The 15216-nt window shown below is 43.7% G+C and overlaps 1 protein-coding gene across 2 annotated transcripts in view; it reads right to left on the bottom strand.

The window, feature by feature from the left end:
- The window catches only part of HELB (DNA helicase B), a 56150-nt gene that overhangs the window by 17701 nt on the left and 23233 nt on the right, over positions 1 to 15216 (bottom strand). The window contains exons 2-8 of one of the 2 annotated variants that reach the window (XM_070622007.1): positions 14435 to 14630; positions 12052 to 12462; positions 10795 to 10964; positions 7591 to 8469; positions 4834 to 5008; positions 2733 to 2874; positions 137 to 291 (exon numbers count right to left, since the gene is read on the bottom strand). In XM_070622007.1, coding sequence (XP_070478108.1) covers positions 137 to 291; positions 2733 to 2874; positions 4834 to 5008; positions 7591 to 8469; positions 10795 to 10964; positions 12052 to 12462; positions 14435 to 14621 — 2119 coding nt within the window. In that variant the 5' untranslated portion in view covers positions 14622 to 14630. Of the gene's footprint in view, positions 1 to 136; positions 292 to 2732; positions 2875 to 4833; positions 5009 to 7590; positions 8470 to 10794; positions 10965 to 12051; positions 12463 to 14434; positions 14699 to 15216 lie in introns of those variants that run through there. The other variant, XM_070622006.1, reaches the window with a different exon arrangement.

Here is a 15216-nt window from a genome sequence, read left to right as displayed (position 1 = left end):
CATTAGCTTATTTTCAGTGCCTAATTTTTTTACTAGCAGTATTTATCTTTACTTTCAAATAAAATTACAACTAGTCATTTAATAACTATATTACAAAACTGAAACAGCCCTACATAACACAGAAGTTTACACTTACGAGCCCGATGATCATCTTTCGATAACTGAGAACTGTCATCCTCTTCTGGGAGTCTGACAAAAATAAATGTTTTATCTTGTATTGACACAGGGAAGGTTGCATTATCAGAGAGATTCAGCTCGGCGTCAAATCTGGGAAACTGGCGTCTAGAGATTCTGAAATAAAGATAAAACAATACACCAAGAAGATTAGCATCCAAAAATGTGCCTTCGTATGTGATTAGAGATATGTCATTACAATAATTAATACCTGTTAATAGATAATAAATAGGATGAAAAGGCTACCCGTAGATGCATTATAAATAGTACATGACTTTTAAAATAAAATTAGCAAGACCAGTGCACTTCTATTCATCCTGCAAAACCCCAGCTTCAGTGCTGACCAATCCCTCACCCTTAGCAAAACACAAAAGTCTTAGAAAAAATTATCAGGGAATCTACCCAGCACCACTCGGAGAACTTGACCTACTCTTCTCCAGACCTCAAAAGAACCTACAAAGTAGGTACCACCCTCTTTTCACGGGTGATGAAGCTCCATCAACTGTGGCAGGTCGCCCAAGCACAAAGGCAGAAGGCAGGGGAGCTAGGAGGAAACCCAGGCCCATTTGGCCCACATCCCTTGTAGGTAGGCTAATTGGGACTCTTTGGGGCCCTTTCCATACATTTACATCATACTCTTCCTTTTCTGCTTTTTTCTGTGTCTATCCCGTGTATGGCCTCATTGTCCCAGTGGAACCAAGTATTCGCAGCTTCTCTTTGCTTCCGCTCCCTCCTCATCCTTCTTTTGTTCTTGTATTTCCCAAGACTAGCAAATCATAGGAGAAAACAGAGTAAGGGGCAGGTGCCTGTCACGGTAAAGTCTCTCCTTGGTGATCTGGAAAAAGACTAGTCCCTGAGAAGAACCAACAGCAGCCTGGCTAACGAGGCAGAGGGACCTCCATGCTTCCTGCCTCTGGGCACAGGCCTTGGGGCCCTTGTTCGAGAGGCTGGTCACAGCTGTCGGGCCCTTTGCTCCAGCTTTCCTGCGTTTGTCCACTCTGGGCCTCCAAGAATGGAAGTTGCAGCAAGTCTGCTGTGTCAACATCAGCTGGAGCCCGGTTATCAAGACAGCCTAGGGTGTGAAGCCCCATCCACCAGCAGCCCGGGTGCCTGGAGTCCAGCCCCTCTCTGTGTGGTTAGGGTGGGTGGGCAAGTGGGCAGGGCTGCCAGGCCTGGGCTGGGCAGGTATCCAGAACCAGCAAGGGCAGCCCCAGACAGGGAGCAGGACTGAGGAAGGAGCAGTGCAATCTCCCCTTGGCACAGCTCAGGGGAACTTCCTGGCAGAGGCAGCCTTCCAGCCTGTGAAGGCTAAGTTTGGGGCTTATTCAACCCTTCCCAACAGGATTGAAAGGGAGGAAGAAGGCCGTCCCCGCACGAAATACCCCAGATTCAATTTTTTAGATTCTGAGAAGCACCATGGACTTCCTGTTTTGCTTCTGGCCCAAGATATGTATCACACCTGTCTCTAGGAGCCTTTCCCTGGTGTCACTGCAATCCTCCTGTCATCAAATATTTGGTGATGATGATTAAGAAGAAATGACGAAAGGAGCACAGCTCAGCCCAAATGATATCAAAAGGGTTACTAAAGGAATTTCTAAGTTTATCTAACTTTATCTAAGTTTCAGATAAAGCTGAGTTCTAAGACATCTAATGTGCTTTATATTCTTCCAAGTTTTTCAAACTTTAAAATTCCCAATCATCTACTAACATCCCAAAAATGAAGTGGTCTTTAGGTGGGAGCAGAAAGGTTATAGGAAAAGAATACACATCCAGCTGCATTATTTTTCTTGATGTCTACATCATCTACCCTATTCTTGTCAACTCTTCCTCTACTCCCACTGTCCTAGCCAGGGTAGACAGGGCCATGGACAAAGTAGGTTTCGAATATTCTTGTTTCTGCTGACATCCCACCAAGGAAATGTTCAAGCAACAAAAACAACATCTTGTAAAACAGAGTCAAAAACAAGGATAAATTTTGGCCCAATAAGTAAAAGTCTGTTGGTATTCTGAGGTCCTGTTACATCTATTACAGGGGATCATCTGAAGGCTCACACAAAGACTAAGGGGAGAAGATTCCTCTCTACCTTCAGGAGAGTAACACACCATGGGTGCCACAAGGATTCACCAAGCAGTGAATATCATATTCATTATTTTTGCTTTGGGCTCCCCTACAAAAATTAGGGGAAAGTTTGGCCCCAATTCTCCCCTGAACTCTAATAAACTCTTTTGCAAGTCTCTGCTCCCTCTGGGCTTATTCTATTCTCTAAGCTTGACGCAGCTTTATTCACATAGACACTTTTTAAATCAGGAAAACACATTCGTTCTTAAATTTCAATACTAATTTATGCTGGATCAGTAATGAAAAATATTAACTTTGTTTTTCTAACTGTGGAACAAAAGGTATATATATACCTGAAGGATAGATAAGGTTTGCTAAAATAAAAGGACAGAGAAAATGTACTGCCCTGAGCCACTCTTATCTAAAGCTAGTATGTATTTTTTTACCTTTTATCTCTAATACAACAGAGAGAAAAGGCACAATTTTAGTCCTACTGTACCTTGTAGCATTGTCCACAATGAGCTCCGACTCTGCTCTATGGTTTGTCCTTAGTTCAATAGCACATTTTCTGGGCTTAAGAGTCTCAAAAAGATCTTGCAGCAAGTTACCAGGTTGAATGCTGGGTAACTGTCTAACATCACCTAAAAGAAAAAAAACATAGACACAGTAGGTTTTATGTAACTGGGGTCCTGAAATTTAGAATTTACTTTTATTTCTCCCCACTGCTATATGCTGTAATTATAAAGACTTACTCTAACTGAGGAAAAAAGCCCAAAAAATCTTTGTCTAAAATTACTTAAGAACATTAAGTCTTGGGCCGGCCCCGTGGCCAACTGGTTAAGTTGACGCCAATGGCTGCGGCGGCCCAGGGTTTTGCCGGTTCGGATCCTGGGTGTGGACATGGCACCAGTCGACAGGCCACACTGAGGTGGCATCCCACGTGCCACAACTGGAAGGACCCACAACTAAGATATACAACTATGTACTAGGGAGATTTGGGGTGGAAAAGCAGAAAGAAAAAAAAAGGAAGATTGGCAACAGTTGTTAGTTCAGGTGCCAATCATTTAAAAAAAAAAGAACATTAAGTCTCTTTTTTTTTTTTTTGAGGAAGATTAGCCCTGAACTAACTACTGCCAATCCTCCTCTTTTTGCTGAGGAAGACTGGCCCTGAGCTAACATCTATGCCCATCCTCCTCTACTTTATACGTGGGATGCCTACCACAGCATGGCGTGCCAAGTGGTGCCATGTCCACACCTGGGATCGAACAGGCGAACCCCGGGCCGCTGAGAAGCGGAATGTGTGAACTTAACCGCTGGGCCACCGGGCCGGCCCCAAGAACATTAAGTCTTTAAAAATATTTAGCAGGGGCCAGCCCAGTGGCGCAGCAGTTAAGTTTGCACATTCTGCTTCGGTGGCCCGGGATTCACCAGTTCAGATCCTGGGTGTGGACCTAGCACTGCTTGTCAAGCCATGCTGTGGCAGGTGTCCCACATAAAATAGAGGAAGATGGGCATGGATGTTAGCTAAGAGCCAGTCTTCCTCAGCAAAAAGAGGAGGACTGGCAATAGTTAACTCAGGGCTAATCTTCCTCAAAAAAAGAAAAAAACAACCCAAAAAACAAAACAAACAAAATATTTAACAAAAAGAATTCAAATTAAACAATACAAGATACAAAAAAGAGTGATATCACAATAAGGCAAAAAACTGAATTGAACTTCTGTCATACCTATAACCACAGGCAAACTGTGCAGGGGCAAGTGTTTTAGCCAACATGCAAAAAAACAGGCCTTAGATACTTAGTATTTAGTCACTTATTCAATCTTGCTCAATGTCTTACTAAACACGGAAGGATCTATACAAATAAACAAACATATAAATAAATAAACAAACATAAAATAACAATTAGGCAGTGGATAGATAAATTCAAGTAATGTAATAATAACGTTCTGCATTTTACTTTAAACAAACCAACCCTAGAGATAAGGAAAACCATTTTCTGGGTGGAAACTGGGAGAACGCTTAAGCCATTAACAGAATCAACTGCTTATAAAATATCCACAAATAACTAAAAAAAGTTATTTATACACAGTTGGCTGACACTGCAATTCTATTTTTCTCCATTAAATCGTAAAGGCTACAAGAGCACCAGCACCCACGAGAATCTAACAGAATCTCATCAGAATTGGGAAGGACTCCAGAGGCTGCTGAGGTCTAATTTGAGTTATTAGCTTAAAATCATAAAATGACTTTTAAGTGGCCTATAACTCAGACTTCTTACTATTTCCAAATGACCTACATCCTGATTTCCCCTGAGTCTGACATTTTTATTATTTTAATAGTCATCATTTAGGTGATTAGCAGTAACCTCTCAGAACTCTATTTCATTCACATCCTAGCCTGCTTACATCCTGGCCAGAGCAAAATGCCACCCAAGTGGCCAAGGAGAGTGGTCAGACTCAGGGCAGCGTCAGCGTGGGCTCCGAGGAACGGCTTCCCACCTTCAGCACACGGATGTGAAAACAGCAAAATGGAATACACAACCGACGAACCACAATGCTGTGAACCAGACAACTGGAGTTCCAACAATATTTTAACTTACCGAGGATAATAAGCTTGGAAAGTCTGGCATGCTCACACAATAATTTTAAAACCGATTTGAAGATTCCTACAGATACCAAACTCCCTTCATCCACAACCAGAACTCTGACAGAAGAAAACTTCCATGGCGTGTCTTGGGCCGTTTTTGTCTTCCATGAATAGAAACTGTAATTGACCTACAAGCAAAGGATGGCATTTCTACATTCAAGTTACAAAACTTAACAAAGGAAATAAATTGAACAACACGTTATTTTAAAACAAAACTCTTAAATGGTGGGCGGGAAATGTAGGTGGAATAACATAGAGAAAAGGCTAAAAAAACAGAGAACACAAAACTTACAGGGGTGAATATACAGAAAAGATAAATACATTGAAAAACAAAGAAAGGTCACATAGCTCAAAAACTGCTTCCTCATGAGTATGTAAGTGTTTTTAACTTAACCAGCTTTGTGCATAGCACCGCCCTCTGCAAAAATCTCAACCTTCTCTCGCCACTCTTGAACAGAGAAAACTCCCCATTCTTCAAATAAACCTTCTGTTGGCCTTCTGAGATAACCCAGTCACTGGGGGCCTTCTCTTCTCCCAACTCTAACACTCCATTCTGGAAATAAAGGGATGTCCTCCCAACCTAACTATGAAAATATTACATTTTCTTCTAGAATTACAAACTCACTTACTTCCCCAACATTTAAAAACCACCACCAACAACAACAAAAACCAAACAACTAAAAGAACTATTTAGTACAGAGATAATAATATTTACTATTTAAAAAATATAGATGAGGGAAAAAAATTTGTAAAGTTACAACCAGGGAAGGTTAAATATTTGGTGTATATCATTCCAGAAATGTTTCTATGTTGTAAGTGTTTACAACTATGTATATACAGATTTTTTAAATGGGATCACATCTTTACTTAATTTTCCTACTGAAACTAGACTCAACATGTCTATTAAGTAAAAGCCTTCATATTTCACATCCAAATACATCAATTCTCTCCAACAAAACCTCACATTCTCTCAATGGCCTTGTCCCACAATAGGACATTTGGAATCCCCACCAAGTGTTTCCTTTCTTCTATTGTATATATTCAATTACTTATCTTAGAAATGCCTGATTGACACTTTCCACTGTATTTCTAGTGCTACCAACTCAATATAGGCGCCATCTATGAGCGTCTAGATTACTCCAACAGCCTCACAGCCAGGCTCCCCCCACCCCTATAACCCAACATGGGATTACCAGATAAGATACAGGATATGCAGTTAAATTTGAGTTTCAGAGAGACAACAAAGGACTTTTTAGTATAAGTAGGTTCGATGCAGTATTTGGTATACGCTCAGCAAATCTGCTAAATCTGGTAACACTGGCACAAGGAGGCTCAGTAAATGGCATAAGTGCCACTTCAGTGCTCTTCCTGTGCCTCACGCTCTCTCCGGAGCCTAAATGTGGCTTTAGAAATGTTTGCCCAGCATCCCAAGCAGATATTGAAATGCAACCGATTGATCAGATGAAATTGAATCATGCTGCCTCTCTGGCCTCTCCTCTTCTGATTCAGTCCCTCAGGCCAACCAGACATGAAGGCAGAGTGGGAAAAATCACAAGCTGATCAGCAGCCTCTTCCACCAGGGAGCTCAACTGAACTTCTCCAGCTCTGTGTCCATTCACGCGACAAATAAAGGCAATGGGCAAAGTAATTTCCGAGATGGCTCTAAGATTCTATGTGATATTCCTTAAAACTACTTTCTTCATTTCACTCTCTTGCTTAGGAACCTAAACGGCTCCCTAGTAAATCAAGTCCAAGCTTCTTCAAGTTTGCAAGGTCTATAAGTGAAGAAATTACAGCACCGTGAAAAGAGCAACAAGCAAAGAGGTAGAAATCTGAGTTCTGGTGTTAGTTCTGCACCTCAAGATCTCAGGCAAGTCGTCTAACACCCCCAAATTTCAGCTGGCTCTCTGTAAAACTAAGATAACGTCACTTACTCACATCAAAGATTTAATGAGATGTCAAAACACTTTACAAAATCTAAAGCTCAAATTCCCAGTTGAAACCAAGTTTCCTTCATTTTGCAACACACAGACTTCATTCCAATCAATGCGGTCCCCTCAAACCCTCTCTACACACTATGCTCATTCTCCTCGATGCCTTTCCCCTAAATATAATGCCCTTCTCCTCGCCAGAGCCTCCCTGTCCTGTAGAGTCCAACTCAATTATTCTTTCCTTCAGAAATCTTTTGAAGTTTTTCTCATGTGACTATTTGCCAGGCACTGGTGTAAGGGAAAGAGATAAAGAACTAAACCAGATGATCAAAGTCCTCACCTTCGTTCTACAAAATATAAACCTTTTCCTTCCAATTCCAGTGCTTCTCAAAACAGGGTCTGTGGACAATGACAGGTTTGTAACCTGCCCCCAGGAGAAACAGAGCTTTGCCAGAAACCAAACTGACCACATTATTAAGCACACACTACAGTTTAGCTGACTTTTCTCTGTCAAAATAAGACTCTCTCAACGAAGGGGGCAGCGCACTGCTGTGCTGTCCGGCACTAGCTCGTGTCTCACTGCAGACCAGCAACAGGTTACAGACCCGCTGTTTCAAGGGGCACTGATCTAAATGACAAGCTGCTACACGGCAGGGATCCAGAAAGCATTCAGTAAATACCTACTCACTGTCGTCAGGAAGAAATGAAAAAGAAACTCATAATAAAGTCTGTCTTTAAGGCAAGCGTTTTATCTAGAGGAAAAATGGAAAAGGTTTTACCTGATACAGCGTGTAAGCGCTAAAATCAGTTCTCTGTCTCAGCAGGCCGGCGGCTTTCCCTGTGGGGGCCGTAAGGAGAACTTTTATGGCCTTGTCCGCCTCCGGCTGACGCTGCCCTGGAGAGTTAAGCCATTCTTCTGAGACGTCCTGGTCTCGTTGAAAATCTTCACACACTCTTTCGGCTTCACTTTCTTCCAACAGCTCCACATGCTTAAAAAGGTGGCTCACAATCGTGGTCTTCCCGCAGCCGCCCTTCCCACTCATGACGGTCACAGCATTAGAGCAAATCATTTCCAGAGCAGCCACCTGATCCAGATCCAGCTGAACTTCACTTTCTTCTGCATGAACTTCATGTTCACCATTATCCCCAGTATGGTCACCGCTGTCCTGTGTGTCCAGAATGGCCAGAGAATTTTCTAATCCTGTTTCATCGGCTTTGCTTTCCTTCAAGGTATCGTCACCTCCTGAACTCCCCGCTCCCTTGGTCTGCATAGACCCAAGCAGCTCTCTGACATCGACGTGCAAATGCCACGGAGGCCTGATCATCAGGTGGCATATGGCAGAGGCAATGCCTCTCTCGGCCTCGTAAAGATCATAAAGAAAGACACAGGCCTTCTCATACGTCACCACGCCGACATCCTTCAGAAACCTCAGAGACTGCCAAGCGTCATCAACAGACATCCGGTCCGACAACAGAGAAGTCAAGTCAGCTTCTTCAACGTACGTGTGCCCGTGCTCCTTACACTGCCGCTTCAGTTCAGAATATATTATCAATCCGTTCTTCTCAAATTTGTTCATCAGCCGGAAGAGAGACTTGCACTGACAAAATGCTGCCCAGCTTGCCTCACATTGCAAAAGCTTCAATTCTCTGAAGGTTATCTTTAAGAAAATAAAGTTCAAGCTGCTTTACAAAAAGTAGGAATGTTGATGAATATTATAAGAATTACAGTAAAAGCTAGGTTGTCAATAATTTTTTAAGTCCCAGAAAACCTACACCTCAACTAAATTTGGAGAAAAACTATGTACCTAATACATCACTGATTTTTTAAATTGTCTAGAGATCTATATAATTTTATAATTAAAATTATAGTTTCTCAAAGCAATACAAATACAGCTTTAAAAGTCAACACTATGAGGCTCTTCACAAAAAAGAGAATCCCCTGCCATTCACCTTCCACAACTTCTAAAGGCAACACCTTCAACACTTTTAGTTATTCCTTCCAGAATTTAGCTTCACATTTCTAAGTACTGTTTACACTACTCCTTGATTTTTTCTTTTTTTTTGAAGATTTTTTTTTTTTCTTTTTCTCCCAAAAGCCCCCTGGTACATAGTGGTGTATTTTCAGTTGTGGGTCCTTCTAGCTGTGGCATGTGGGATGCTGCCTCAGCATGGCCTGATGAGCAGTGCCATGTCTGCACCCAGGATCCAAACCGGCGAAACCCTGGGCCACCTAAGCAGAGCGCGTGAATGTAACCACTAGGCCACGGGCCGGCCCACTCCTTGATTTTTCCTTAATTTTAGATACGTAGTATTAACTCCCTACTATGGAAAGTCTTTCTCTATGGGAGAGCTCTCTTTTATACCATCACCTCCACAAATGCTTCTTCTCCTCCCACCTTTGAAAAAAGTTTAAAGTATACATTTTGTTAACTGATTTTGGTTAAATTGGTGTAAGTAGGACTCAAAGCTGCGCCACACAACGTACCGTCGGTACATCAGCTGTGGTGCGGAACTCGCGTGCACCGCGAGGTTAACGACTGCCTGTTTTCCTGGCTTGTCTAGTTTTCCATGTGCCTATCAACAAACCTGCCCAACTCCTACAGAAGAGGAACAGAACTCCTTCACCATCACGCACTCAGTGGGTCATCCACCAGCTCTATTTCTTTTTTTTTTTCATGGAGTTACCCCTCCTGGAACCCTCCATACATTTTAAGGGCAGAATTGTGTCCCCCTAAAATTCTTATGTTGAAATCCTAACCGCCAGTACCCCAGAATGTGACCATATTTGGAGACAGGGTCTTTAAAGAGGAGATTAAGATAAAATGAGGTCATTAGGGTGGGCCCTGATCCAACAGGACTGGGGCCCCTCTAAGAAGAGGGGACTGGGACACGGAAGGAAGGCCATGTGCGGACACAGGGAGAAGACGCCACCTACAAGAAAGGACGGAGGCCTCCCTCAGAAGACACCAACCCCACCCACGCCGCGATTTCGGACCTGCGGCCTCGGAACCGTGAGAAGACAAGCTCCTGTGGTTCAAGCCACCCAGCTGGTGGTATTCGGTACAGCAGCCTGAGCAAACCAACACGATGCTTTCGGAAAGGACCTGATTCTGGATGACGGTTCACACGCCGACCAGAGGGACTTCAAGCCTCCTTTTCCCACTGCAGTCCCAGAATGCCCACTGCTCTGCCTTTCTTCTCTACTAAATAAATACACATCATAATCTAAGGTTCCAGAATCTTAGTTCTCAAAGCATACTGAAATGGTAGTCATTTTAAATAGGGAACAAAGTCATTAGTCCAGTATTTCCCAAACTGAGTGGGGAGGGGAGGGGGGTTCTGTAAACACTGCTGGGGTTCCAAGAATTATCTCAGAAATTTTTAATTGCATCTTCATTTGGGAAACCACATAACCAAGTAGTTCCAAGATCGCAGTGCTACACTTGGTTTCCAATACTGCTGGACATGTACTGTATCACTTTACTATGCTCGGTCTCTAATAAGAACAGAAGTGGATGAATTTGTAAATGATATTATTGTGCCAAATAAACAATCAAATCCTACCACGATGTACCATATGAATAATGAAAGTCGGCAAACGTTCAAACAGGAAGGTGGGGGGCTGAGCTGCACAGCACAATGGATCTGCCAAACCCCTAAGAGCTCGTGTCTTCAATGAGCTCTGTATTCAAGTTGCAAATGGCAATTTAGTTACAGAAAAAATTTGCCATATTAAATTATATAACTAAATCATTGATAATTTGAATGTCATTTATTTTGTTATTTTGTTTTCCTTTATAAACCTATTGCATAAGACCTATAGACACAAGCAGTTTATATTTAGCTGTAACACTCAAAGAAAAATAAACCGACATGGAGGTCCATACAAATTTTTTTCCTTTGAAAGAGATGCAAAAGCTGTCAAGCCTGAGAAATCGTGCCTTATATGAGATCAGTGAACGCGAAGCAAACGTCTTACTTACTTTATGAAACCCAAGTTTCCATGGATGTGTTCTTAAAATCTCTTCTATCTTTCCCAGCACCTCTTGAGAACCTGAGCTGATGAGCTGTTTAAAGTGTCGAGGCAGAAGAACTGGAAGGAATTCCATTACCTTTGGAAACTGCAGAGCTCTCATTACATTTATAAACGGGACTACAGGGTATCAGAAAAGAACAAACCAAAATGTACAAATGAGCTCACAGAACAACTGATTGGATGACCTTTCTCGTTTAGCACAACCAGTTCAAGAAATCCAAATCAAAGAGATATTAACAAATTTACTTTAACCAGTAGGAAAAATGATCATATTGTAACAATTTCTTTTGTACTGAGATGGTTTTCATTGTGTTTAATGCCAAAATTTATGTTCTTTAAATGTTTAGATAACTAGTGCTTAGCCTTTTGCTTCCTTTTGCTCGCAAATAATCAGAATAAAAATTTTTTTTTGATTCACCCTGAGCTAACACCTGTTGCCAATCTTTCTCTTTTCTTTTTATGTGAGTTGCCGCCATAGCATGGCCACTGACAGACGAGTGGTGTGGTTCCACACCCAGGAACCAAACCCAGGCTGCCAAAGCAGAACGTGCCAAACTAACCACTAGGCCCTCAGGGCTGGCCCCAGGATAAAATTTTTGACCCAATGAAATAAAGATAAATTCAAAGCGAAACATAAAAAATAAATCATTTACATATTAGCCTGTGTAATCATTTTTCTGAGTGTAATCATGATTCTTTGGTCACTGAAGTCATTCAATGATGTACTGCCAAACTTATTTGCTATAACTAAGAAATGAAGTATTCCAATATGTGAATGTCCAGATAACAAACCATATTAAAAATTTATTTTGAACCATTTTGGACTGAAACCTTTCCAAAATGGGTTACTGACATTCTTGTCTTTCTCCTCTATCTTCTTAAACAGAAGAATTGACAGCTGAACTTTTTCTTAATGACTCAAGATAATCCTACGGACACAAAGGTCAGAGGGAGATAAAATCACAGTTTTAGAGCTGGAAAGGAACTGAAGGAGCTTAAAGACCACCGCACTCAACCTCTTCACGTTAAAGATGATGAACCTGGAACGTCACTGACACATTCAAAAAGCGATACAAACACGTTTTCATCAACCCGATTTAACAGACAGAATATCATGTCAAGATACGATAGTGCTAATATTTTAAACACATTAGTCATTAAGTATCTCAACGACACTAAAACTTGGTGAAAAAATCACACTTACTTTTGTTTTCCAGAGACAAACTCGTCTCGTTCCCCGGTAACGACTCTTCCCGTTCATTCTGTGTAGACTGTTTTTTATCATTCCTTCCATTTTTGAGGAAAGTTCTAAATGTTTCGTTAAGATTTTCAAAGTTGAGGTCATTAAAGCTTGATACTTCACCTACCCAGTCTAAAAATTTCATTTTAATATCATCGGGGATAGCACACTCTTTAAGAAAGAGCGAACAGATCTGCTTCTGATCTGGTGGCGACATGTCAGACAGCAAAGAGTACGACGGAAATCCTTGAACATGATAGCACTTCCTTGATCCCACCGGCTTCACTTGTAGCTTCACTCGCCACCAAGGACCCATCATTGGAAAACGTCCAAACACTTTACATTGCTCTTGAGTGTTTTCATCCAAAATCATAACTTAAAAAACAAAGTTAATTTCGGATATTTTTAAACTTCTTTCCCAATGCTTTATCAAATCCACCATTTCCTCTAATCTCACCATAGCTCCCTGTATAGATGTCTATTAGGGTGTCTATACTCCACTTACCTCTTTGTCTCCCTCTACTACACTGTGGCCAGCCCTGGTGGTCTAGTGGTTAAGATTTGGGGCTCTCACCACCAACCGTGGCCTGGGTTCCTGTCCCAGTCAGGGAACCATACCACCAGTCTGTCAGCTGTCATACTGTGACAGCTGCATGTTGATGTGATACTGAAAGCTATGCCACCAGGATTTCAATAGTAACCTTCATGAGTTTCTAAAAAAAATGCCATGATCCCTTCCACCACAGGGCCTTTGCATAAGCTGTTCCAGCTGCCTTAAATGTTCTCTTCCTTACTGTTTACCCCATTTAGTACAGACCTCGGCTTAACTGTCACTTCCTCGGGAAAGCCTTCCCTGAATCTTATAACTATAACCTCTCATAGCACTAGTTACTATTCCTTCTAAGCGCTGGGTAATATAGTTACTTCTGTGATCATTTAAAGAATGTTTAACTCACTATCAGGTAATCTCCATTAAGACAGCAACCTCATCATCTTACCTCTCCAGGGTACCCCAGGAATAAACACCTTGCTTGGAACGTGGTAGCCAGTCACTAATACTTTTAGGATAAATGACTAAACGCTCCATAAATACTTGAAAATTAATTAAAGTCAAATAAAATTTAAAATTCAGCTCCTCCGTTGCACTAGCTGCATTTGAAGTTCTCAACAGCCACATGTGGCTGGTGGCTATGGTACCAGACAGTGCAAATATAGAATAAGGCCACCATCACAGAAAATTCCACTGGCCAGCACTGGCCTGAACATTAAAATATTCTTAACTATCAGTCACAATGTACACACAGCTGGCACGATTTACAGCACAGGAAACCACACAAGGTAAATATGGATCATGAGGTTATTAACACAAGTGAACGACACAACAATGACTTGAGGTGTTTCATGCGTGTGTTTTCTAAGTAGCTGAAAAATACTCTGACTTCAGGCAGGACAAGGAAAGAGCTACAAGCCCTGATGCCCAGTGTGAATACACGCTCGGCGTGCACGGTCCCCTCCACTATAAAACGACCTCAAAGAGCTGTGAGATGATACTTGTAGGGCAGAAGCTTAACACACAGCATCAGCTCAAGACCCTGCTGTCGTCATTATTAACATCAGTTTATGCTAAGTAGGACCAACAGAGAGGCCCACCCCAAAGGCAGTCTGTCAGCAGCGGGGGCGCCTCCCTTAAGAGAGACCAGGACAGGAAGGTTTATGGCTCCCGGGACCCCATCACCCACCCCATCCCCCTTCCCATCCCCTGCCCCCATCTCCCGTCCCCATCCCCCATCCCATCCCGCGCCCCCATCTCCGGAACCCATCGCTTGACTCCATCCCCGGACCCCACTCCCAGACCCTAGCCCATCGCCTGCCCCCATCCCCGGACCCGAAGCCCGGGCCCCATCCCATTCTGCACCCCCATCCCCGATCCCATCCCTGGGCCCCATCCTCCATCCCATCCCGTCCTCTGACCCCATCCCCCGCCCCCATCCCCGGGACCCAACCCCGCACCTCATCACAGGATCCCACCTCCGCACCCCATCCCCCACCCCATTCCCGGACCCCACCCCCCGACCCCAGCCTATCCCCCAGCCCATCCCCCGCCCCCACCCCCGGACCCCATCCCGGGATCCCACCTCCGGACCCCATCCCCCGACCCCATTCCCGGACGCCAACCCCGGACCCCATCCCGGGACCCCACCCCTGGACTCCATGCCCCGACCCCATTCCCGGACCCCACTCCCGGAGCCTAGCCTATCCCCCAGCCCATCCCCCGCGCCCATCCCCGGACCCCATCCCGGGCCCCAGACCATCCCCAGACCCCAAGCCGGGGCAGGTGGTCGCTCACCGCGCTGGCGCCCCGGGAGGCCGCCCGCCCTCAAGCCGCCACTGCACAGCTCCTCGGCGTCCACGAACCCCGGGTCGTCGTCCTCCTCCGCATCCTCCTTCAGGTAGTCGTCGTCCTCCTCCGCCAGGTCCTTGAACGGGAGCAGACGTCCCCGCACTTCGCGCACGGTCCACTGCACGCCAGCCATGGCTGTGTTCTGCGAAACGAAACCCAAACTCTGGAAACCACGCGCCCGGCGCCCGGCCAGCCCCAGCCAATCAGCTCGGCGCCGACGGCCGCCGCTCCCGGGGACGCCCCCGCCGCGGCCCGCGCGCGCCAACCGGGCGGCCAGGCTCCGCCCCCGGGCCCGGGAGGGCGGGGCTGCCCCCGGCGGGTTTCTGCAAAAAAAATAAAAGTAACGATAAACCAGAAATTACTGAAACGGGGTAGAGGACACAGAGATGGAGCAAGATCTCTAAGGTTAACGTTTTCTAGCGCTTTGACTTCTGAACCAAAAGAAATAAAAAGCAAAACCTACAATTGGATACAAACAAAAACAAATGAATCTATCAAATGTATAACATAACCTCTCAGGGAAAAAGAACTACTTCGAGTTACTTTTGAATACTTTGAATAAATATTTTAAGTTACTCTGACTATACGCTCTTAGTAGGTTATATTCTGAGGACAAAAAAGCTATAAAGTAATTTTAAACTTCACTCACTATGGTTAATGTTAGCTGTAATATTGGCACTGTCATTTTGAATCATTACGTATTGTAGGATAAAGCAAATAAGTAAATG

This window comes from Equus przewalskii, chromosome 5 (genome assembly GCF_037783145.1).
Source record: "Equus przewalskii isolate Varuska chromosome 5, EquPr2, whole genome shotgun sequence".
In the NCBI taxonomy this organism is placed as follows: Eukaryota; Metazoa; Chordata; class Mammalia; order Perissodactyla; family Equidae; genus Equus; species Equus przewalskii.
This window is presented reverse-complemented; position numbering and strand designations above follow the sequence as displayed.